Source organism: Gopherus flavomarginatus, chromosome 18 (assembly GCF_025201925.1).
Source record: "Gopherus flavomarginatus isolate rGopFla2 chromosome 18, rGopFla2.mat.asm, whole genome shotgun sequence".
Taxonomy (NCBI): Eukaryota; Metazoa; Chordata; order Testudines; family Testudinidae; genus Gopherus; species Gopherus flavomarginatus.
In genome coordinates, this window is record NC_066634.1 from 16,434,217 (window position 1) to 16,458,465 (window position 24,249).

At 47.5% G+C, this 24,249-nt stretch overlaps 1 protein-coding gene and 1 pseudogene across 1 annotated transcript; one reads left to right on the forward strand and one right to left on the reverse strand.

The window, feature by feature from the left end:
- Positions 1–7,054, reverse strand: part of LOC127036689 (zinc finger protein 883-like) — a 199,723-nt pseudogene extending 192,669 nt beyond the window's left edge.
- A 134-nt stretch (positions 7,055–7,188) lies between these two features.
- LOC127036736 (zinc finger protein 525-like) lies at positions 7,189–17,030 on the forward strand. The gene is made up of 3 exons (XM_050927919.1): positions 7,189–7,277; positions 11,879–12,005; positions 15,727–17,030. The coding sequence occupies exons 1-3, from the start codon at positions 7,203–7,205 to the stop codon at positions 15,840–15,842; spliced, it is 318 nt and encodes a 105-aa protein (XP_050783876.1). The 5' UTR covers positions 7,189–7,202; the 3' UTR covers positions 15,843–17,030.
- The last annotated feature ends 7,219 nt before the right edge of the window (positions 17,031–24,249 follow it).

The window sequence follows — 24,249 nt, forward strand, 5'->3', positions numbered from 1 at the left end:
GAAGGGCAACGTGAGAGAATTCAGACAGGGTTTCTGTCCTTTCCACATGTCGATTCCCCCCAGCAATTTTCCCTGGTAACGGACATTCTAGATTCTGCCACACTGTGAAGCACAGAGTGACCTTATTCCAGTACAGGGGTAGCCCCCTGTCACCAGGGTATAACCCTCTGAGACATAGTGAAACCCTCCCAGTAGCAGAGTCGCTCTGTACGCTTATAAAGTTTGTGGACGATACCAAGATGGGAGGGTTTGCAAGTGCTTTGGAGGATAAAATTAAAAAGTCAAAATCATCTGGACAAACTGGAGAAATGGTCTGAAGTATATAGGATGAAATTCAATAAGGACAAATCCAAAGTACTCCACTTAGGAAGGAACAATCAGTTGCACATATATAAGACAGGAAATGACTGCCTAGGAAGGAGCACTGCAGAAACAGATCTGGGAGTCACAGCAGATCACAAGCTAAATATCAGTCAACAGTGTTACACTGTTGCAAAAAACCCAAGTATAATTCTGAGATGTATTAGCAGGAGTATTGTAAGCAAGACACGAGAAGTAATTCTTCCGCTCTACTCCGCACTGATTAGGTCTCAACTGCAGTGGTGTGTCCAGTTCTGGGCCCCACATTTCAGGAAAGATGTGGAAAAATTGGAGAAAGTCCAGAGAAGAGCAACAAAAATGATTAAAGGTCTAGAGAACATGACCTATGAGGGAAGACGGAAAAAATTGTGTTTATTTAGTCTGGAGTCCTGATCAGCTTTCAAGTACATAAAAGTTCACTTCAAGGAGGAAGGAGAAACATTGTTCTTCTTAACCTCTGAGGATACGATAAGAAGCAATGGGCTTAAATTGCAGCAAGGAAGGTTTAGGTTGGACATTAGGAAAAGCTCCCTAACTGTCAGGGTGGTTAAGCACTGGAATAAATTGCCTAGGGAGGTTGTGGAATCTCCATCTTTGGGGATTTTTAAGAGCAGGCTGGACAAACAGCTCTCAGGGATGGTCTAGATCAGGGGTGGCCTTTAGAATTTAATATGCAGCTCCTTGTATAGGTACCAACTCCGGGGTAGGAGCTACAGGCACCAACTTTCCAATGTGCTGGGTGTGCTCACTACTCAGCTACAGGCCCTGCCCCCACTCCACCCCTTCCTACTCCCTTCTCTGAGTCAGCAGTGCCCTCGCTCCATTACCCCGCCCCCCCGCGACTGTCTTGCATAGCATGAGCAGCTGATTGGGAGGTGTGGGGGGGGAGGGAGGGAGAGGTGCTGATTACTGTGGCTTCCCATGGGTGGGAGCTGATATGGGGCTGCTGACGTATTACTGTGATTCTTTGGCTATGTACATTGGTAAATTCTGGCTCCTTCTCAGGCTCAGTTTGGCCACTCCTGGTCTAGATAATACTTCATCCTGCTTTGAGTGCAGGGGACTGGACTAGCTCCCTCTCGAGGTCCCCTCCACTTCTGTGAACCAAAGGCCAGAGACAAGCAGAATCAAAGGAGTCACTCTGGGGATTCTCCCTGTCATTGTTCCCAAGGCAGCTCTCTCAGGTTAACTAAGTTATTTGATGCTCCGGCCTTTATACAGTCTCTCCTGGGAGTGCCCCTGTCATCAGCTGGGCCTAGTTTTAGCTTTTGGGAAGTGTGACCCCCTGGGGCTCTGAGACTGGGCCTTCTTGCCTCAGCACATCTTGTTTCTTTCTGTGGTTCCCCAGTGAGTCCAAATGAGTAGATACTCCTTATACAGACTGTGAGCATAAGGATGTGTTTAGTGTTTGGACTTCATTGAATGCTTATGAGTTGCTGCCTGGGTTAACATCTGACTAGTTGTATTGTGAGCCTCTGTGGCTCTGTAAATCACCAGACAGGAGAGAGACGTTACCTATGCAAAGTGCTGATTGGCAACAGAATGCATTACACCCTGCCTGGCAGGAAAGGTCCATCAACACCAGACAGACTATTATGGGATGTTAAAGAAGACACAAGACTGTTGTTGTGCTCTTGACCTCCCAGTAGCTGAGTTTGCAACTAACAGCACATGGTAGGAAGAGGATGAAAAACCCCATGCAAAAGGAACTGATTATCTGTATGCTGCTTGGACTCTGGGTGGCAAAGTTTCTAGGCATAAGCAAGAGATCACCAGCTGATTAGTCTGGGTTAGTCCTAAAGAATATGTAGAGCTTGCTTATTATAGAAGCTTCCATTACCTTTTGAAATTTAAGACTCTAACTTGTCTGCATCTGCTTTAGCTTTGTAAACAACTCTCATTTCCTTTCAAATAAATCTTAATACAGGTTATGACAAGACTGACTACAAGTGTTGTCTTTGTTAGAAGATGTAAGATTCAATTAACCTAAGGAAGTGACTGGTCCTTTGGGACTGGCAGTAACCTGAACATTGCTGTGATTCGTGGTGTAAAGCATTGGCTCTCAACCAGAAGTCGGGGGCCCGCTGGGGGCCACTAGCAGGTTTCAGGGGGGCCGCCAAACAAGGCTAGCATTAGACTCACTGAGGCCCAGGGCAGAAAGCTGAAGTCCCAGCACATGGTGCTGAAATCCTGGGCTCTGAGCCCCACTACCCGAGGCTGAAGCCGAAGTCTAAGCAATGTAGCTTTGTATGGGCCCCTGTGGAATGGGGCCCCAGGCAACTGCCCTGGTTGCTACCCCCTAACGCCAGCCCTGGCTTCTGTACGCAAAATACCAGTTATTGTGATCCATGTGGGCCGTGGAGTTTTTACAGCATGTTGGGGGTGTAAGGGACCATCTGTCACAAAAGTTGGCTCACCTGTGTGATGAGATATATGGGATGAGCCAACGGAACTGTCTGTGATTCCATGTTAATGCTGTTACAGAGCCTGAAGCGTCCACACTGGATTCTTGGGTGGTGAAATCTCCATACAGACCTCACAACCAATTTGGGGTTTGCGCCTTGCTTCATACCAGTCTACCTGAGGCTGGTGCTCATGCTCTCAAATCACTGGAGACAGCATTACAAAGACTTACGGGCGCAACGCCACCAGCAGCATTTTGCAGCACTGCAGAGCAGGCTTTACAGGAAAACAGCATGGGCCAAATGGTCTGTGGACTCAGTCAAGCCCCAGTTCTCCTCCAGTGCACATCAGCATCCCTGCAACTTTCAAGGAGGGTCAAGGCTGCCGCTCCTTCCGTGACGATGGATCTCCAGCATAGCATCACCCCCACCCCAAGACCCGCCTTGTCTCCTGAGACAGAGGTGAGTGACAGAGGGTGCACAATGGCTCCTGGGGGGGGGGGTTAGGGAGAGGGATAACAAAACACACCTTCTGGGGTCACTCCTCAGGAAGTGAAAGTGACAGGCATTGTGGTGGCAGTAAAGGGGGAGGGGAGGGAGTGGGAGCAACACCCTCAAAGGCAATGCTGCCACTGGGTCACCTCATCACATCAGGTATGGGGCTGATGTAGAACTGATAAATGAAACTGTTTTTAATTATCAGAGGGGTAGCCGTGTTAGTCTGGATCTGTAAAAGCAGCAAAGAATCCTGTGGCACCTTATAGACTAACAGACGTTTTGGAGCATGAGCTTTCGTGGGTGAATACCCACTTCTTCAGATGCATGTGGTGGAAATTTCCAGGGGCAGGTATATATATGTTTTTAATTGTTCACTTTATTAATGTAACTTCTGTTCACCATTTACTACGCTGGTCTATATTGTAACTTCTGTTCACTGTTTGCCATATTGTAATTCAAACCCCATTTTAAAACACTCACTCCATTTTGTAAAAGCTTCCTCCAACCTTCATTTTCGCAAACCCTGCTGTACTCTTATTAGTTTAGTTTAGATGTGTGAATGAGGTATGGATGGATGATGGAATCAACCTCCAGCCCCAACCTATCCTGATGAAATAAAGTTCAAACACCAAGAGCTGAAGATGCAGACAAGAGCCCTAACAAAGTAAGAAGTGTCCACCCTAAAAAGAAAAGATACAATAGAAGAAAGATCAAAGCCAGGTCCAAGGCTGAAAGTCATGCCTGCAATTGACGGGTGATCAATCACCAAACCCAGAGGCAGTGTGACACAGAAAGACCTATAGACTCTGTATTCAAACTCAAGCCTACAAAAAGGATGGGTGAGATGAAAGACTTTGGAGGGTAACATTCTGTTGCCAACATAGAAGGACATCTGTGCATGCCCAACAGAGACCCAGCTCGTCCTTGTGCCCGGCTTTCCTGGCCAGTTACCGCCACAAGCTACGAACCCAAGCTGCAAAATCAAGCCATGAACTTCAGCTATCTTCAGGACTGGTAACTATGCAGTAGCTGCAGAACATCTGATGGATGTGTGTGTGTGTATAGGTATTAGGTATAATGTGTGTGTATAAGGATTAAGATATTAGTTATTGGTCATAAATCAGATTATCATCATAATAAATGTGGCATCTTTGTCTTGCCCCCTGAAAATATCCTGTGTAGTTTTGTCTGTAGAACACTGATAGGGGGTGAGCCCCGGGTGCCTGTGAAGGGCTATATAAACTCCATGCTGGCACAGAAGGGGTTATAACAATAATAATTTGAGATATACACATCTCAAAGAGCTGGAAGGGACCTCGAAAGGTCATCAAGCCCAGCCCCCTGCCTTCACTAGCAGGACCAAGTACTGATTTTGCCCCAAATCCCTAAGGGGCCCCCTCAAGCAATGAATTCATAACCCTGGGTTTAGCAGGCTAATACTCAAACCACTGAGCTATCCCTGCTGTTTTAGTCTGGACTGGTCCAGCCCCTCCACACCTGCAAACCATGCCAGGACTGGAGCAGGAGTTAACAGGAGAGACCCACTCTACTTACAAAACTATCCCTCTTGCATGCATATTATCTGCGCACACAGCTCAGCTTTAAGATGCTAAACAAATCTATGAATGAACTAGAAACAGTCATGCTCTCATTGCAAATATTAATACAATATTTTCTGTCACTGGAAAGGAACCCAGACATCTACACTGCAATTAAACAGACCCTTCATCTGAGCCCCGTGAGCTTGAGTCAGCTGGCATGGGCCTGCTGGGGGTTTTTAATGGCAGGGTAGAGATACCCTTGCAGTCTCTTCAGCACCAGTTAACTTGGTCAGTGTCTGTGCAGGAACCCTGCACAACAGGGGGCCTGACCTCAGTCAGGGTCTCTGCAACTCCTGTCATTACAGGATCCCCGATTTTGTTTAGGACCCCTGCAGCATCTGGCAAAATGTGGGGGCAGGATCTCTGTCAGGGTCTCTGCAGTGCCCAGTACAGTGATGGGGAGTGATCTGGGTCGGGGTCAGTGCAGTGCCAGGCCCAACAGGGACACAGATCTCATTCGAGGTCTCTGAAGTGCCCAGCACAATGAAGGCACAAATCTGTACCACAGTCGTGAGTTGCCTGGCAAAAGGGGAGCTGTGATTTTGGTCCAGGTCTCAGTTTTACCTGGCACAATGGGGGGCCTGATGTCAGATGGAGTCTTTGCAGCGCCCAGCACAACACGGGCATACATCTCGCTTGGGGTCTCCACGGCACCTGTCAAAACAGTGGGGTCCGACCTCTGTTGAGGTCTCTGCAGCACCTGGCAGAACAGGGCCCAGATCTCAGCTGGGGTCTCTGCAACTCCAGGAACAACAAGGTCCCTGCTCTCTGTAGGGGTCTGTGCAGTTCCTGGCACAACCAGTGCCCCAAACTTGGTCAGGGTTTGTGCAGTGCCTGGCACACTGGGGGACCTGATCTCAGGGAAGGCCTGAGCCATGCTCCGTATGATATGAGCCCTGATCTCAGTCAGACACCTGGGGAGAAAAGCGGGAAGATTTTCGAGAATTTGATATCAGTATTTCAGAACTGAGGAGAAAATGGGGCACAAACTAAATATTTGCCAATGTAAGAAAGAAGCAGCAACATCTGGGGAGATTTTATGCCACCATTCAACAGTTCAAGAGAAAGGAGGGGAATTTGAGAGGATTATGCAGAGATATTCATTCAATCAACAACAGAATGAGACGGATTCTTCTTGCCTCACATTCACATGACCAGGAGGAAGCCCTGGGTGATGTCTTTTTACAGGAGAAAGGAGTGAGGCTGGAGCCAGGTCACTGGCTGCGGAGAGAGGCTGACAGTGGGGTCTGGGAATGTGACTAGCAAGCAGTGGGGGGTCTGTTGGGTTGGGCAGGGTGGGGGAGGGGAAGTAGCTGGACTGGGAAACCTGGAGCTGGGTCATTTTCATGGGGGACACTTGCTCCTCCCTCCCCTTCCTGGACCTTTCCATTCCCTGTTGCCAGCAGACAGTGTCCGTCCCCCCCGCCCAGCCCAGAGGTGTCCCTGTCTCAGGGCCCCCCAGCCTCTGCCCATTAACCCTCTGCCCAGTTCAGAAATCACCCAGGGGAACCATTTCCCACCTAAACAAGGACAAATGGGGGGAAACACCCCAAACGTGAGATTTGAATTGGCCGTTGGCGAAGTGGAGAGAAAATGGGGCACAATCGGGGGAAGGGAACAGGGAACTTCTCAGGGATTTGAGGGAAGGGGGGGGTCACCCTGGATGTTGCTCGGTGCTCTCTAGCGAGAAAGGCAGCAGGATGGGAGAGGATAGGGGGTCCCCATGGGAGGGGGCAGCGGCAAATCCGTGGAGATCTCAGCCCCCCGCTTTCTCTCCCCGCTCCTCGGGGGTCACCTGCTCTTCTCCACACACAGCCCCCTCGGCCACGTCCGGGCTGCACAGACATTTTCCACCTGCCTCTTTCCCAGGTCTCCCCCCCAACCCGGTCTCATGCCCCCCGGCCCCACGCAGGGACCCCAGAGGGGTCGGGCCCCTCCCCTCGGGACCCGCCGCGGGGCCCCAGGACAGAGCCTGGCCGGGCCCGGGGGGCGCTGGGCTCCTGCGGGGACAGCAGCTCCGAGCCCCCCGCGGGCGCTGCCCCTCCCCCTCCGGGAGCAAATCCCGGCGCTGCGACATGCCGGGTCCCCCCCCCACGGACACTGGGGCAGAGTCACCGCCCGGCCCCGGGACTCGCTCCGGTACCTGCAGGCTGCAGCTAAGCAAGGTCTCGTCCGCCGCGATCTGCGCATGCCCAGAGCTGCAAAGGCACAAACCCTTCCCGGCCCACGAAAGTCACTTCCAGTCCAGGGAGAGTCAGGAACTACATCTCCCAGCCTGCCCCGGGGCTCTTCCGTCTTCTCTTTTCCAGGTAGGGGAGGGTTTCAGCTGCTGGAGGTGCGCATGCTCCATGCCATCCACGGTGGGGGTGGGAGAACAAAGCTGGTGTTTCTGCTGCTGCTGCCTCCGTGTGAACCAGTGAGTGAGAGACCCCGCGGGGGGGGGCGTTGGGGGCGGGCGGGAAAGTGACTCTGCCCCGGGGAACCTGGGAGAAGCCTGGAAGCTGCTGCAGCAGGAGCTGTCCCGGCCCCGCTGGGATGAGGGGCAGAGTCTGGGGCCCGGTGGGGGGGGTCCCATGTGGGGTGTCAAGCGTGGGGGGAGAAGCTGGAGTTGGGGGCGGGAAAGGTCAGTAGGACGCGGGGCGGGGTTGAACTGTCTCTGGGCAGCCAGGAAATTCCCGGGGGGAGGGAGGAGTGGCGGGGAGGGGAGTTAATTGGATCCTGTCTCTGTTTGTGCCACTTGCCTCTCGCCCCGGATACAAATTCTCTCTAGTTCTGCCCCTTTTCTCGCTCAGTGTCTCACACGGGGCTATAAAATCCGGGGAGATTCGCCCCGCCCCCCTCCAGTGATCAGCTCTCTCGGCTCACCCGATTTCCCCTGTTCTCTCCATGAGTCTCAAATGTCCGTTTAAAATCTCTCCGATGTGGGGCATTTTCCCACCCCTTTTATTGGCAGCTATTTGCCATTGTTTAGGTGGGAAATTGTTGCCCTGGGTCAATCCTCAGAATGTGGCTGCCCTGGGGATGGGAGGAGATGCCTGTTCTCTGCCAGGGCAGGGAGGGGTATGTGTCCCCCGTGGGGACTGTCCAGACCCCGGTTCCCAATCCCACTTGCTACCCCTTAACTACCAACACAGTTGCCCCCAGCCACCAGTTTCCAGTCACCTTCCCATCCCCCACTGCTGCCCCCTTCCCTCACCCAGGGACCTTCCTGCTCCCCCTCCCCCCTCCCTTGCCCTTTTAAAGCAGCTCCTCAAAGGGGCTCCCTGCTGCCCATGTGAATGGTGGCAGAGGGGGGACTCATCACTTTCTGTATATGTATTGGATAGTAATATAAAATTCAGTCCAACAGTCCCCCCTTTTCCCTCTAGTTATTTAATAGCAATAGAAAACTCCCTCAGATCTTGTTGTTTTTCTCTCATGTTATCAATTGCTTAGCTTGTGACATGTATTCTCTGCAAATCTGAAAGATTGTTACGAAATACTCTAAACATTTGCCCCATTTTCTCTCTACTTCTCTATTTCTAAGTGAATATGCCCTGAGTTTTTCCTTGTCTCTAATTATAAAATACTAAAAAAAAAAATCTCAGATTTACACCTTTTCTCAGATTCTTGAATATGGATACAAAATGTTTCCAAATGTTACCTATTTCCGCTGAGTTCATTTATCAAATATTGATGTGAAATACACTCAGATTTGACCTCATATCAACAACTGATATAAAATCCCTCTGATGTTCCACTTTCTCTCACTAATTTATAAAAATGGATCCAAAATCCCTCAGATTTCCCCCCTTTCTCTTCCATTGCTGAACATTGATCTCAAATCTCAGGTTTTACCTCTTTCTATGTCATCATCAAATGTCAATTAAAAATCCTCTCAGGTCTGGGGCTGTTCCCCTTTTCTCTAAATCCCAGCAACTTCTCCTTCATTGGAGGGAACCTGTTGCCCTGAGTCGTTCTCCATCCTGGTTGTTACAGGGGGTTAAATTGCCTAGTGATCATCTTTCCTCTCTCCTTTGAGAATCATTTCTTCCTCCTTTATTTCTGTTAAAATCTTTGCTGATGAAAGAGATCAGCCACACATTTAACACCCATCAAATCCAGAGGCCTCCCCATATTTGGCGATCAGTGGTTCCCAGCTGGTAACAGAGTTGGCTGGATCCTTTTATTTTCTCCAGCTGGCATGGGATGAGGAGGTCCCTCTGAGTGCAGTGTGGGTCCAGAAGTATCCCAAACCCCATTACAAATGGTCTCTGAGGGGTTGCTTCCCGCAGTGTTCAGAAGTTGCCACCTCTGGGGTAGATCCTTGGTGGCTATTATTTACTAGTGACAGGGCATGGAAATTTCCTACCTATTTTGACCCTCCATGTCTTCCATTCTCCTATTAAAGAAGCATCCCCCAGGGCTCCATCTGCCTGTGTGACTGGCCAGGTTGGGGTGGTGATAACATTTTATCCACTTATCACACACTGTGAGGTAACACTGTTGCTGGTGGGGCGGGGTGGGATTTGTGTGCGTGGAGATTGCAGCTGGAGCTGAAGGGGCATTATGGTAGGGGGAGTCCTCTGGGTGTCTGGGCAGGGAGTACTCATGTCAGATTGGTGGGTTCTGGAAGTTTGGGATTTTGGGGTGGTGGTTCTGATGTGCCCAGCCCTGAGGCTTTGGGTCCTGGAGGTGGGTATTGCTGGGGGCCTGGTGGCTGCAGAACTGCGGGGGGGGGGGTGTGTGTCTCTTGGGGAGGCGGAGCAGGGGAGTGGAGGGTGCCTGGTGCTGTGCCAAGGGCTCTCTCTGGACTTCCCCCACTGACTCCTTTTGGGATCCCCAGAACTAGGTCGGGGATGCCAGGCAAGCAGAGAGAAGGGTCCCACTGTAAAGCATCAGGGGGTCCCGCTGGGGGCAGGAGGGGCTCCAGGTGAATGGCATGGCAGATCCTACTGGAGGTCAGGTGGGGGTCCAAACAGGAAGTGGAGGAATCCCAGGTGGGCAGTGAGGGACTGTTTCCAGTGGGGTGTCCCTGGCTTCTTGTGGTTCTTGGTGTGGGGAACTCTTTGGTATTCCCAACCTGGCAGTCATGGTCTGGTGGGGATTCCCTGGCCAATGGAGCTTTAATGGTTATCTGGGTCCCCTGGCTAGGGACTCGGGGCTGTGTCCCAGGGAATATTTGGTGGGCCCCTGCCTGGGCTATGTCAGGGGCCTTTGGCTGGGGGGGGTGTCTGGGGACCCTGGCTGTGGGCTCTGGGGACTGCTCTTGACCACGCTCCTTCTCTCTGATCAGCTTGTCCCAGCATCCTGGCTCCAAGCACTGCCTGGCATTCCCTGGCCAGGCCCAGTCACTGTGATAACTTTCTATCCACTTATCAAACACTGTGAAGTGGAATCACAGATTTTGCTTTTCTCCTCTCTTGAAAACTGCAGGAACTTCTGGTTCCATTGGGAAAATTCGTGCCCCCCTAGTCGTTGTCCTAATTCTGGTGGATGAGGGAGGTGGGAAAGTGGTTAGCACTGCCACACAATGGTCTCTTCCACAGCATTCTGGACTTATTCTTTCTGAAATCTGGTTTCATTGAGACCATTGTTAATCCAGAGTCACTGTATGGAAAAACAAGGAGTGACTCCAGATGCACAGTGAGGCAAATGAATTTCTCCCTGGGAGGAGGGGCTCTCATTAGCTGCTCTCCCCAGAATGCTAATGGAGGGAAGCTGCTCCAACGCTCTGTCCCTCTCTGCTCAGGATATTGGGGTTCAGCTTCCTGAGTCAGATGCTGCAGCCTCCATTGCGATCTGGGAGGCCAGGCTTAGAAGCTGTTACTCCCCCAGCGGGGGTTTTGTGCCGGGAAGTTACCTTAATTTGAGCTTCTTCTCTGCCCGGCCCAGGGGATGACTTTCTCCAGCTGGTACTAGCCCCCCAGGGCAGCCCTGGGCCCTGTTAATACTAAATTCTGAACCAGAGACTCCATGTAACTGGAAGATACCAAGGGAAAATGCTGGGGTCTGGCATTAAAATGACTTTACACAAATAGCCCGACACAGTTATTTCACCTCCCATTAGCAGCTGGAGGAAAAAATGCAGCCGTGGGGGAGCAAACAGCCAGGAATGGAACTTTCCTATCAGGTGGGCAGGGAGAGGGGACAGGGAAAAGGAGATAGAAGGAGAAAAAGATTGAAAGGGGCAATGGGAGAGAAGAGTTTTGAAAGACATTTCAAGATCTCTAACCTGCCCAGACAGATGTATTACTGCATCCTGGGTAGAGTCATTTTCCTGTAGACAAGATGAGGCTCAGACAGAGGAAAACCCAATTTCTGACTCCATATCCCTCCTGCTGGAGTGTGGCTGCCATGGGATCAGTATCAGAGGAAATTGTCAAAAGTGACTCCTTTGGTTCTGCTCTTTTCTAGCCTTGTGTTCAAAGACTTAGTTATGGAGTGTGGGGAGGGAGAAGGGAGGTTAAAAATGTCTCTGTGGGCTTAGCCTGGCAAGAGGACAAACCTGCTGGGAGTTGTTTAATAGGTGTCCTAGATTCTGGGAACAGACCCATGAGGTTCGGTGGTGGAAATGCCCTAATTTTTTAACAGAAAATAGCCCACCTACATGGGGCTAGGAAAACTGACCAGATTCGTAGTGCTGAAGCCTGACCCAACTGACCAGCGGCTGCTGTAAGATATGAAGGGGGCACCCAGTAGTCAGGCTTAGGGGAGATTCCCCTCCCTTCATATTCCGCTCCTCACAATGAGGAGGGTGTTGGGCTGCCTACCAGGGAGCTCTTCCTGGACTCTGCTAGTGGCTCCACCTCCTGTATCAGTCTGTGTCTAGTAGATGTGTGATGGATCTGCTGGGAGAGACAAGGGGCTCTTTCTTCATCCCCTCACCCTGGCATTTCCTGGATGCTCTAAGTGGGGTGGGGTGAGATTCTGTTGACTCCGAGCCACTCAGAGCTTCTGTTTGGCTCCTCTCCCACATGAAGAGTGGGGCTGTGAGTGGTGCAGCAGGTACTGAGTGTTGGGCTCTTGATCTTTCAGGGGTCGGTGGCCTTTGAGGTGGTGGCGGTGTATTTCACCACAGAAGTGAGGGCTCTGGTGGACCCCACTGAGAGAGCCCTCTACAGAGACATCATGCAGGAGAACTATGAGAATGTGACCTCACTGGGTAAGGGTTACTGTCCTCTCAGTTCCTGGAAAGGGAAATGAAGAGTTAAGGTTCACACTAGCCCCACAATGCCACCTCTCCTCTCTCCTGTTTCAGCATCACCCCAATATGCCAGTGACATACACACTACCAGAGACCCTCCCCTGCTGCAGAACACTTTGGGAACAGAGCACAGGAACAGTATCTCACAGTGTCAAATATCTCCTGTTTGCATAAGTAAAGATGGGGGTTAGGTCCGGCATAATGAACAGAAGCTTCCCACCCCAGACCTTCTCTCAAACCCTGAGCCTTCTTTACCCAAACCAGAATTTGCTTGGAGTGTAACAGGTGGGCTGCAGGAGTCAGAGCTGCCGGTCCAGGGTTACTTATCACACAGACACTCAGTGCATCCTTGAATACTGGCCGGGGGTATCCGAAAAGGGGAGCTCCAGCAGCAGAATGTTGAATGGCAAAGTTACAAAATGAGCTCAAACTAGCTATGGGAATAAAGGGAAACAAGAAGACTTTTTATCAATACATTAGAAGCAAGGGGAAAACCAAGGACAGGGTAGGCCCACTGCTCAGTGAGGAGGGAGAAACAGTAACAGGAAACTTGGAAATGGCAGAGAGGCTTAATGACTTCTTTGTTTCGATCTTCACTGAGAAGTATGAAGGAATGTCTAACATAGTGAATGCTTATGGGAAGGGAGTAGGCTTAGAAGATAAAATAAAAAAATAACAAGTTAAAAATCACTTAGAAAAGTTAGATGCCTGCAAGTCACTGAGGCCTGATGAAATGCATCCTAGAATACTCAAGGAGCTAATAGAGGCAGTATCTGAGCCTCTAGCTATTATCTTTGGAAAATCATGGGAGGCGGGAGAGATTCCAGAAGACTGGAAAAGGGCAAATATAGTGCCCATCTATAAAAAGGGAAATAAAAACAACCCAGGAAACTACAGACCAGTTAGTTGAACTTCTGTGCCAGGGAAGATAATGGAGCAAGTAATTAAGGAAACATCTGCAAACAATTGGAAGGTGATAAGGTGAGAGGGAATAGCCAGCATGGATTTGTAAAGAACAAATCGTGTCAAACTAATCTGATAGCTTTCTTTGATAGGATAACGAGTCTTGTGGATAAGGGAGAAGCGGTGGATGTGGTATACCTAGACTTTAGTAAGTCATTTGATACGGTCTCGCATGATATTCTTATTGATAAACTAGGCAAATACAGTTTAGATGGGGCTACTATAAGGTGGGTGCATAACTGGCTGGATAACCGTACTCAGAGAGTAGTTATGGTTCCCAATCCTGCTGGAAAGATATAACAAGTGGGGTTCTGCAGGGGTCTGTTTTGGGACTGGCTCTGTTCAATATCTTTGTCAACGACTTAGATGTTGGCATAGAAAATACGCTTATTAAGTTTGCAGACGATACCAAACTGGAAGGGATTGCAACTGCTTTGGAGAACAGGGTCATAATTCAAAATGATCTGGAGAAATGGTCTGAGGTAAACCGAATGAAGTTTAATAAAGACAAATGCAAAGTGCTCCACTTAGGAAAGAACGATCAGTTTCACACATACAGAATGGGAAGAGACTGTCTAGGAAGGAGTATGGCAGAAAGGGATCTAGGGGTCATTTTGGACCACAAGCTAAATATGAATTAACAGTGTGATACTGTTGCAAAAAAAGCAAACATGATTCTGGGATGCATTAACAGGAATATTGTGAGCAAGACATGAGAAGTCATTCTTCTGCTCTACTCTGTGCTGGTTAGGCCTCAACTGGAGTATTGTGTCCAGTTCTGGGCACCGCATTTCAAGAAAGATGTGGAGAAATTGGAGAGGGTCCAGAGAAGAACAATAAGAATGATTAAAGGTCTTGAGAACATGACCTATGAAGGAAGGCTGAAGGAATTGGGTTTCTTTAGTGTGGAAAAGAGAAGACTGAGAGGGGACGTGATAGCAGTTTTCAGGTATCTAAAAGGGTGTCATCAGGAAGAGGGAGAAAACTCGTTCACCTTAGCCTCTAATGATAGAACAAGAAGCAATGGGCTTAAACTGCAGCAAGGGAGATTTAGATTGGACGTTAGGAAGAAGTTCCTAACTGTCAGGGTAGTTAAACCCTGGAATAAATTGCCTAGGGAGGTTGTAGAATCTCCATCTCTGGAGATATTTAAGAGTAGGTTAGATAGATGTCTGTCAGGGATGGTCTAGACAGTATTTGGTCCTGCCATGAGGGCAGGGGACTGGACTCCATGACCTCTCGAGGTCCCTTCCAGTCCTAGAGTCTATGAATCTCACCCAGTATTACAGATGATACAACTCCTCGCGGCTCTGGATTGCACCCCAGCATGTGAAAATGGCTTAGCTTGATAGTGACACTTCCTGAGACATGGAGAGTCTTGCTCCCTTATCACTGTGTGTAATAATCACAATCTCTCTTCTCTTCTGGCTCTATTCCTTAAATCACATGACCTGATTCTTATTTTTCACATTCTGCTTTTCCAGACTAATTAGAGTCTGTTGCTCCTGAATTATAGCTTCTAATTTCCCAGTGTTCTCCACACCCAGGGATTTTCCTTCTCCCTCCCATTACACTGGACTCATTAGATTCCCTAGTACAGGAGAATGGCCACACTGGGTCTGACCAAAGGCCCATCTAGCCCAGTGCCCTGTCTTCTGACAGTGGCCAATGCCAGGTGTCCCAGGGGGAATGAACAGAACAGGTAATCTTCAAGTGATTAATCTGCTGTCACTCATTCCCATCTTATGGCAAACAGAGGTTAGGGACACCATCCCTGCCCATCGTAGCTAATAGCCATTGATGGACCTGTCCTCCATGAATTTATCATATATATTTTTTTGAACTCTGTTATAGTCTTGGCCTTCACAACATCCTTTGTTAAAGAGTTACACAGGTTGACTGTGCATTGTGTGAAGAAATAATTCCTTTTGTTTGTGTTATACATGCTTCCTATTAATTTCATTTGGTGAGTCCTAGTCCTTGTGTTATGAGAAGGAGTAAATAATACTTCCTTATTTACTTTCTCCACACCAGTCATGTTTTTATACACCTCTCTCATACTCCCCTTCATCTCTTTTCCAAGCTGAAAAGTCCCAGACTTTTTAATCTCTCCTCATACGGAAGCTGTACCATACCCCTAATCATTTTTTTTGCCCTTTTCTGAATCTTTTCCAATTCCAATGTATCTTTTTTGAGATGGAGTGACCACATCTGCATGCAATATTCAAGATGTGGGTGTACCATGGATTTATATAAAGGCAATATATTTTCTGTCTTATTACCTTTCTTAATGATTCCCAACATTCTGGTTTTTTGGTTTTTTGTTTTGTTTTGTTTTTTTGACTGCCTCTGCACTTTGAGTGGATGTTTTCAGAGAATTAGGCACAATTACTTCAAAATCCCTCTCTTCAGTGGAAACAGCTAAATTAGACCCCATCTCTTTATATGTGTAGATGGGATATTGTTTTTCAATGGGCTGCACTATGTGCTATCCTGACATCTAGTACTGCTGAGATCCTGCATTCAGTAATATCCCTGCCCTTCCTGATCCCTTTATCCCCTGAACCCCACCAGCCCATGTTTGCTGTTCCCAGCTTCCCCAGGACTCTCTCATTGTCTCTGGACCTTTCTGTCAGCAAGAAGCAGTGCCAGGGATTCTTGCCCTGTGTCTTGAGTCTTCGATTTCTGGGACACGGATTTTCTTTCTCTGTTTTAGGAGCCTCTTTGAAATTGAGTGTCTGTGACATGAACCACAGTGCAATCTGGAGTATTGAACAGCTGTTTCCTCTCAGTTTTGCAAGCTGGGGTGCCTTTTACACTGCTTTACTGTGAGAGCAGCCACTCCCGGGCAGTTAACGCACAGTCTCCGGCATGTAACTCAATCCCAGCCACACAGTATTGGGTGCTGCTAATCAGCAACTCACGAATTGCAGTACCCCACAGGAGAACCCCAGAAAATTCTCTGGTCCCAGACTTCCCCCAGAAATATGCATCTTGCACTGTCCAGCACACTACTGAACAACGCAAGCTCATATGAAGACTATCATTTCATCAGTGGAAAATGACATGCGCCAGCCTTGTTATTCCAAATGGAGTTTCCAACACACTTTAATCTAAACACACTCGTTAGATAAACAATAAACCAAGATTATTAACTACCGGGAAAAAGAAGATTTCAAGTGACTAAGATAGTGAGGCACAAAAGTCAGAATTGGTTACAAAAGAAATACAAGATAAAAACTAGCGTCTAAGTTAACAAGCTGAAACGGCTTGAAAGCAAATATTTCTCACCATGTGCTGAGACAGGCTGGTTTTCCTTTCAGCCAGGACTCCCCCAAACCCGCCCCTGCTGTCCAAGTTCAGCTCTTCAGGAGTTATCATGAGCAGAGGGAAAGGGGAGAGAGAGAGACTCAAGCATTTTCCTCACCTTTTGGTAATTCAGTCCTGTATTAGAAACAGCTTCAGTCTCAACTGAGTCATGGTGACAGGCTGTCTGTTGAAGATACGAGTTTCAAGTGTCCCTGTGATGGAATGTAAATGTCTTCTTCAGACCTTCCCCCACCACAGAATGACTATTTGACCAGCTTTTTGCCTTGCTGTCTCTGAGGAACTGCTCTGTGGTTGTTCTCCAGAATTGTAAATTTTCAGTAGTAATATACTGTAAAATCTCATTTACATACAATGTTGCTACACATTTTAACAGGAGGATAATATTCAGTAGATTGTGTTTTCAAATGATACCTCACAAGCCATACTATGTACAAAATTGGTCATAATTTTTTAGAAGAGTGAACCTAGGGGTACAGACTGACACCATGTCTGTCTGTGTGTGTTCCCAGCAGATATGTGGGTATTTCAATCCCTTAGAAGCAAAGTGTTTGGCATCTTCAGTGACCTGGGAAGCTAGCCCTGGGGATTCACCGTTTTACTAAGTGTGACACTGTATGGAATTGTGTGATACTTTGTATTACTGTTATTTTATTAATAAAATTATTGCAATGAATTGTGCTGGATATGCCATGTAAGGTGTCAGTGAAAATGTTATGATTTTCCAAGTATTATCATTTTGTTTCTATATTTGTATCACGTTTGTATTGTAAGTTATAGATATGTAGGGTATATATGTATTTCCAGACTTGTGCAGCGTTTCTTGGTGACACCCCCAGACATATTAGTATCAGCACTGCTTAGCCTGTTTAATGGCCCATTCAGGGTCATCAGCTGTACAATGAACCCATGGAAAGAGCTAACGGGTGTCAAAGTTAGAATCAGGACTCACAATTTGTCAGACCACTCTGTTTATTAGCGCAGCGCTCCGCCAATAACATTCAGAATATGTGAGTGGCCATGCAAGGCCCAAACAGTCTTATTTATACAGATAAAAGAGCGGGAATTTAGACAAAGGGACAAAGAAATCAAAACAGTAAAATTCACCTGGAGCACAGCATGCATATCCTATTTCCTTACTAACTGTTATCGATCTAAGGCTAATGCTTCACCAATTGCCCTTAAACGGTGCAATTGTTCTATGTTAATGTCTGTATTCCTGACACCTGGTTGCAACATTCCAACAACTTTGCTTAAAGGTACAGACAACATTTCTTTAATCCTTTCTATTCTTACTATATAATTCATTCTACTTTCACACGGGATACACCTATTGAGTCAGCAAGACATGCAGGGGTATGCCTGTGTCACGGCGTGTGGGGGAGTCAGGGCCCTGCATCCTCACTTCCTGCGATTCACCGTGCCTCTCAGCCAGCCAGTAAAAGGGAAGGTTTACTAGATGACAGGAACACAGTCACAAACAGAGCTTGTGGGTACAACCAGGACCTCTCAGTCAGGTCCCTTGGGGGGGAGGGGGGAAAGAGTTTAGACCCCAGCCTTAGGGTTCCCTCTGCTTCCCCAGACTGCTGAAAACTGAAAATCCCCTCCACCAGTCTCACCCAGCCTTCTCCCGGCTCCTCCTCCAGCCTTTGTCCAGTTTCCTGGGCAAAGGTGTCATCTGGCCCCAACCCCCCTCCTGGCTCAGGTATCATCCCTCAAGTGAAGTCACCCCCTGCTACCCCATCACCAGTGCAGACAGTCCCAGTAAAACTCCCCTCCAACATTCCTAGATCAATCTGCCACACTCCCTATTGTGTCATGTCTCTCCCTCTTTTGAGACTGAACTGAGCAGGGTCACTCTGACCAGTGACCTGGGGAAGTTCAGTGCCACCTCTCCGGGACAACACATCCACTATCATGTTGGCACTCCCCTTCCTATGGACCACATCCATATCATAATCTTTCAGGAGCAGGCACCACCTCAGGAGCTTGTTGTCTCCTTTCATCTGGTGTAGCCAGGTCAGGAGAGAGTGGTCGGTGTACACGGTGAAGTGTCGCCCAAATAGATATGGCTCTAGTTTCTTAAGCGCCCACACCACAGCCAGGCATTCCTTCTCGATGGCCACATAGTTTTGCTCCTGGGGTAGAAACTTCTTGCTCAGGTACACAGTGTACACATCTCCCCTTTTTCATCATCCTGCATTAACACTGCCCACAGTCCCATGTCTGAGGCATCGGTGAACACCATAAAGGACTTGTCAGAGTCTGGGTTTGCCAGAACTGGGCCACTGACCAAAGCCTCCTTCAGTGCACAGAGACCCATATGGCACTCCTTGGTCTGGACCACTTTGTCTGGCTTTCCCTTCTTGCATAGTTCAGTGATGGGGCCAGCTATGGCTGCTGGGGTCCCGGTGCCCTCGTTATTTGCTGGGTTCCTCCCAGCCCTTTCCCTAGGAATAGGTTGGAGGGTCCTGGGATGCCCTCGGCAGCTGTCTGACCACTCCCAGATGGGACAGATACTGGTGCCTGCCCTTCATCTGTGGGCTCCTGCCCTCAGACACAGGGACGGGCTCCTCCTTCTCCAGCTGGGCAATCAGCTGTTCTTTGGTGAGCCTCCCAATGTGCAGCTACCTTTTCCTGCATAGCTCGACGAGGTCACTTTTAAGGCGCTTCTTATTCATCTTTCCACTGGCCACTCACAGGCCTGTGTGCTCTCAGCTCCCCGTGGTTTCCAGGAGGAACCCCTAGTGTGCCAGACCTTTTCCAGGTCACCACCTCTCTCCCAGGGTCAAGCTGCAGACGACTCTGCCCTGAGCCTGCTCACCACGGTCCCCAGAGGGACCCCATTACTGCAGTCCTCCTCGCTGGTCACACACTCCCAGGGGTTAAGTGTAGCTCCTCTGCACCCCAAAACCGCTCCTCTCTGAATGTTCAGCACACCGGTCCCCATCAATCCCCCTTTGTTTTACTGCAGGAAGCACCATCCACGGGGTGCAGTACATCCCATCACTGCCACAGTGTATGGGGGAGTCAGAGCCCCACACCTTCACTTCCTTTCATTCACTGTGACTTTCAGCCAGCCAGTAAACCAGAAGGTTTATTAGATGACAGGAACACAGTCCCAAACAGCTTGTAGGTACAACCTGGACCCCTCAGTTAGGTCCCTTGGAGGGGGTGGGGGGAGGCAGGGAATTTAGACCCCAGCCTTGGGGTTCCCTCTGCTTCCCCAGACTGCTCCAAACTCAAAAGCCCCTCCAGCAGTCTCACCCAGCCTTCTCCCAGCTCCTCCTCCAGCCTTTGTCCAGTTTCCCACCCCAACCTCCCTCCTGGCTCAGGTATCATCTCTCAAGTGAAGTCATCCCCTGCTATCCCATCCCTAATGCAGACAGTCCCAGTAAAACTCTCCTGTGACATTCCCAGGTCAATCTCCCCTGCTCCCTACTGTGTCACAGCCTATGTACTGAGAACTCCAAGGCTTTTCCATGCCATGTGCTGTGAAGCTTGTGTTTGGGACACAGAATGTAGAAGCTGCAAGGCCAAAGGAATACAAAGGGCAGCTGCATCATATCCATTTTGTCTCCAAACCCTCTGGAGCAGCTTTTCCACAAACTGAAGCCTTGAATGAAGGACTGAATGATCCATCCAAACTGTGGATGTGTTCCAGATGGACTTTCAAACCAGCAACTAACCAATACTGCTAAGACTCATTGGTCGCTGGCTGATATATAGATTTCAGAATGTGTCTGACTGCTTTCCCATTTAACAACTCCCTTCTTTTATAATAAACCTTTAGTTTAGATGCTAAAGGACTGGTGGGGAACATGGTATTTTATGTAAGGTTCAAAGCTGTACTGACCTGGTGATGTGGCTGACCCTTTGGGGTCAGAAGAACAGTTTGTCTATGCGCACAGAGTTTTTAAATAACCTCTCACTGTACTGGACCTAGGTGCTGATTGGGAGTCAAAACTGGGATGGAATAAACAGGGCTGTGTGATTTCTTTTTTCAGCTTTTCAATAGCGAGTTTGGGGAATCAGAAGCACAGTTTGTGACTGGTTGGTGAGTTTAACTTCAGTGTTAACCACCAGTTTTAGGAGCATCTGCCCTCCATTTTTCAGCCTGCCCTGACCTTGGCATTTTCAGGGAAGACTGCCCCAGGCACACCAGGTCACACTAAGCACTGAAGTTAAATTAATAGATTTTTTTTTTAATGACAAAGTTATAAAATCAAATGAACTCTTTTATTTTCTTTCATTTGAGCAGGGTTTCCAGTTTCCAAACTGGATGTGATCTCCCTGCTGGAACAAGGGGAAGAGCCATAGGTCTCCGACCTCCAGGATTCAGAGGAAAGAGAGATCCTGAGAGCTCCCTGCACAGGTGAGGAAACATTAAACCAACTCAGAATCTGTAAGTGCCTGAAGGAAACATCTGGGATCCCCTACAAAGCCCTTGGGAGGTCTGTCAATTTTTATTGTCCCTAGCAGAGGTCATATCCTCAGGGTAAATTAGCTTATGGTTTCCTGTAGATCCTAGTAGACACCAGGCTCCTTCCCTTCTTCCCTTCCTCCTGTGAATTTGGATGTGAAGGCCAAATTGATCCCTTCCTCTCTCCTATTTATTATAAGCATATTAGATCTTTTTCAGAGGAAAAGGGAATACACTGCGTTTATTGAAGATACAACTATTAGTGCGCGCGCACACATGCACACCAGTCAATGTTATAATTATCAGTCCAGATCAGTCTTCTGGCCAGCTATGTTGATCACACGTAGGAGGAGCTGGGATCTGTTGGTTGCAACGTGATTCTCTTGGGAAGTCTAGGCAGGATGAACCTAAAGTTTCATGGCAAGGCACCCTGTTTATATAGTGATTTTTCTTCATTGCGACCAATGAGTTTTGCACCGCCATGCTGTAATCAATTGTTGTTTGATGAGTGCTTGTTTTCTTAACTTGTTCTTCTCATCCTTTATCTTTTTCTTCCATCTAGTTCCTCAGGGAGTTATCCCAGGCTGGTTTTGATCAGAGCTGGCTTGTCCCCATGGATAGGTGCATGTCTCATCTTTAGAGTCATCAGTCTGCCTCCTTTGACATTTCAGTAGGGGTGTGTTGCAGCCTCTTGGTGCCCTTGCATCTGTCTTTGGTTCCTCCCTCGTACATTTGGTTTAGCGATGGCCTTCACACTTCTCTCTTAATACCTACATTTCTCATTCACATACAAAACAGAATTAATTTACACACAACATTTTGAATGGGAATACCAAATTGCAGTGCAAAAGAAAACAATCATGGCATTCTTTTACTTGTTTTAAAATGCTAAACCGACAACAAATTGGTGACCCTCAAAGATCTGTTACTGCCTTGAAATCAGTCCAGACACAGATTCTGGCTAATATATTTCTACCCATTGGCCCATTAGGCCATTCCTTTCTGTTGTTCAAAAAAGGGGCAGGGGGGGCTGGTAGAATATGATCAAATCCTAAACCAATACATTAAATACATGCTACATTCTTATTCTTTATCCTTCATTCTAAATTATATAAAATACAAACATAAAATCCTACAACTACATTTGGGGGAAGAGTTTGTGGGAGTCCAGTTCCTGATTTTTTATTTGACCTCTCTCCAGCACTTATTTTGGTTTGGCCTTCCCCTTTCCATCTCTGTTTCAGGTTTCTGTCTCTATCACAGCAGGTGATGCAATGGTATGTGACAAAGAGGAATAGAATTCTCAGAAGGAAAATGTTTAGGAAGTGGATAAACACAGAATTATCTCAAAGATAAAAAAAGCAATGTAACCAGGAGTCATGATCAGGGACAATCTTGTGAGATTCAGCACAAATCAGAAAGGGAGCATGTAAAAGCAGCAAAGAATCCTGTGGCACCCTATAGACTAACAGACATTTTGGAGCATGAGTTTTCATGGGTGAACACCCACTTCACTGGATGCATGTCACGAAAGCTTATGCTCCAAAATGTCTGTTAGTCTATACGGTGCCACAGGATTCTTTGCTGCTTTTACAGATCCAGACTAACACGGCTACCCCTCTGATACCAAAGACAGCATGGAAACTATCCAGGGGAGAAAGTGAGTAAATGTATTTGCTGTCAGAGAACTCTGAAGGACAGCAAGCAAACAACAAAGAAGGAAATCCTCATGAGAAAGAGAAAAATACACATTCACTGAGTGTGGGGAAAACGTACGTGACTATTCAGCCATTATAAAGCATCAGAGAATCTGCACAGGGGTGAGGCCCTATAAATGCAGTGAGTGTGGGAAATGCTTCACTAAGAGCTCAGCCCTTTCTGAACATCAGCAAATCCACACAAGGGAGAGGCCCTATGAATGCAGTGAGTGTGGGAAAACCTAGTCTTGGCACTCAGCCCATGTTAGCTATCAGAGAATCTGCAAGGGAGAGCAACACCATAAAAACATCTAGGGCTAGCAATACCTTTTTTTATTTAAATAATTTTCCTGATTCCCACATAGTAACTTTAACACTGTTTGAACTGTTTACAGCACCGTTATCCCTCAGCTTGCCCAGATGAGTGGCCCATTTTTTGCTATTTTCCCTGTTTTGAGGTGGACCCATTTGTCCTTTATATCAGCTCCATTGTCCCATAAGTAATTCAAGTCTGCCCTTCCTATCAGGAGCCAGGAAGCACCACATTTATAGCATTCCTCCAAATCAGAGTTGTTAGAGTCACCAATGATACAGTTTGTATCATTGCTAATTGTTCTCACGTTGCTCTGGGTTGTACTGAAGAACAGTTATATTGGGAACTTTTCAAATTATATATAAATGAAGAGAACCGGGCCAGGAAAAGTGTCATTTCAGCCTCTGTGACACTGGAAGGATTAAAATTGTGGTGGTGAAGCAGCACCTTGTGCTCAGGTTCTGGGATATCCTTTTCTGCAAAGAATTCAAACTTTTATGTAAATAGTTTAATTTGTGAAACACGTTCCCATTTCCGTTTTTATTTTTTAAATGCAGTATACCAATGGGCTAAGGCAACCCACCATGGAGTAAAGGCCTGTCCATTTTGATTCTACTGAGTGACCCCTTTCCCCCCATTTTAAGGTTCCCTTCTTAACTGTTTTGTAATAGTGTGGCAGCCCTGGCCATCTTATTAGCTGCCAAGCATTCATTTGTATAACAAAAGGCTGTGATTCATCAGGGAAACGCAGGGCTGGGGTTGTGAGAGCCTTCTGTGTTAACAGGGTTAAAGCTGAGTCCTTCTCTTCTCCCCATTCCTATTTTGTCTTTTTTTAATCTGTTTCCACACTGGGTAAGTTATTTTAGCATATTTATAGATGTGGTCTAAGAAAATTAAATCCTCCTAGCAGTATTCTTAAAGAGTGGGCGTTGGTAGGGACCGACATTTCTACGAGTGCCCTTACCTTCCTCTGATCTACCTGTCTCCCATCTTGTCCTTTGATTTGACTTCTTTGTGCTGCAATTTTTGGGTAGTTCTTTGCTTCCTTTATCAGTTAGGTAATTTGCATTAACAGATGCTTTTTGACTGGCTTTTGGATTTAAAGCCATTAGCAGCTTAGAAACTCTTTCTTAAAAGGGACACAGTTAACTTCCACCAGAGTTTTGATTACGTTTCACTCCTGCTTCTTAAAAACACACAGCGATCTGAAAAAGAAAATACAACCTATTGTGGGGTCCTTCTGGAGCCCTAACAGGATTTTAATTGAGTAGTATGGTATGTGTTTGCATTTCTTTTATCCTTTCTACAATATACACTGCATATATTTTGGGAAAAATGCACATTCCTTGCATAGTTTAATTTGTATAACATTAGCCATATTAATTTTTACATAAAGTGTAACATTCTTTTATGCTCAAAGTTTTTATATACTCTTATCAAAGTGACACTTTGATTACATAGAGCTATCCTAAGGCTCAG

Bases quoted from the DNA above. Each gene is read 5' to 3' on its own strand.
- LOC127036736 (XM_050927919.1), top strand. From the start codon at position 7,203: ATGCTCCATGCCATCCACGGTGGGGGTGGGAGAACAAAGCTGGTGTTT. The intron at 7,278-11,878 runs GTGAGTGAGAGA...TTGATCTTTCAG, and splicing joins TGCTGCCTCCGTGTGAACCA to GGGTCGGTGGCCTTTGAGGT. The intron at 12,006-15,726 runs GTAAGGGTTACT...TCTCTGTTTTAG, and splicing joins TGAGAATGTGACCTCACTGG to GAGCCTCTTTGAAATTGAGT.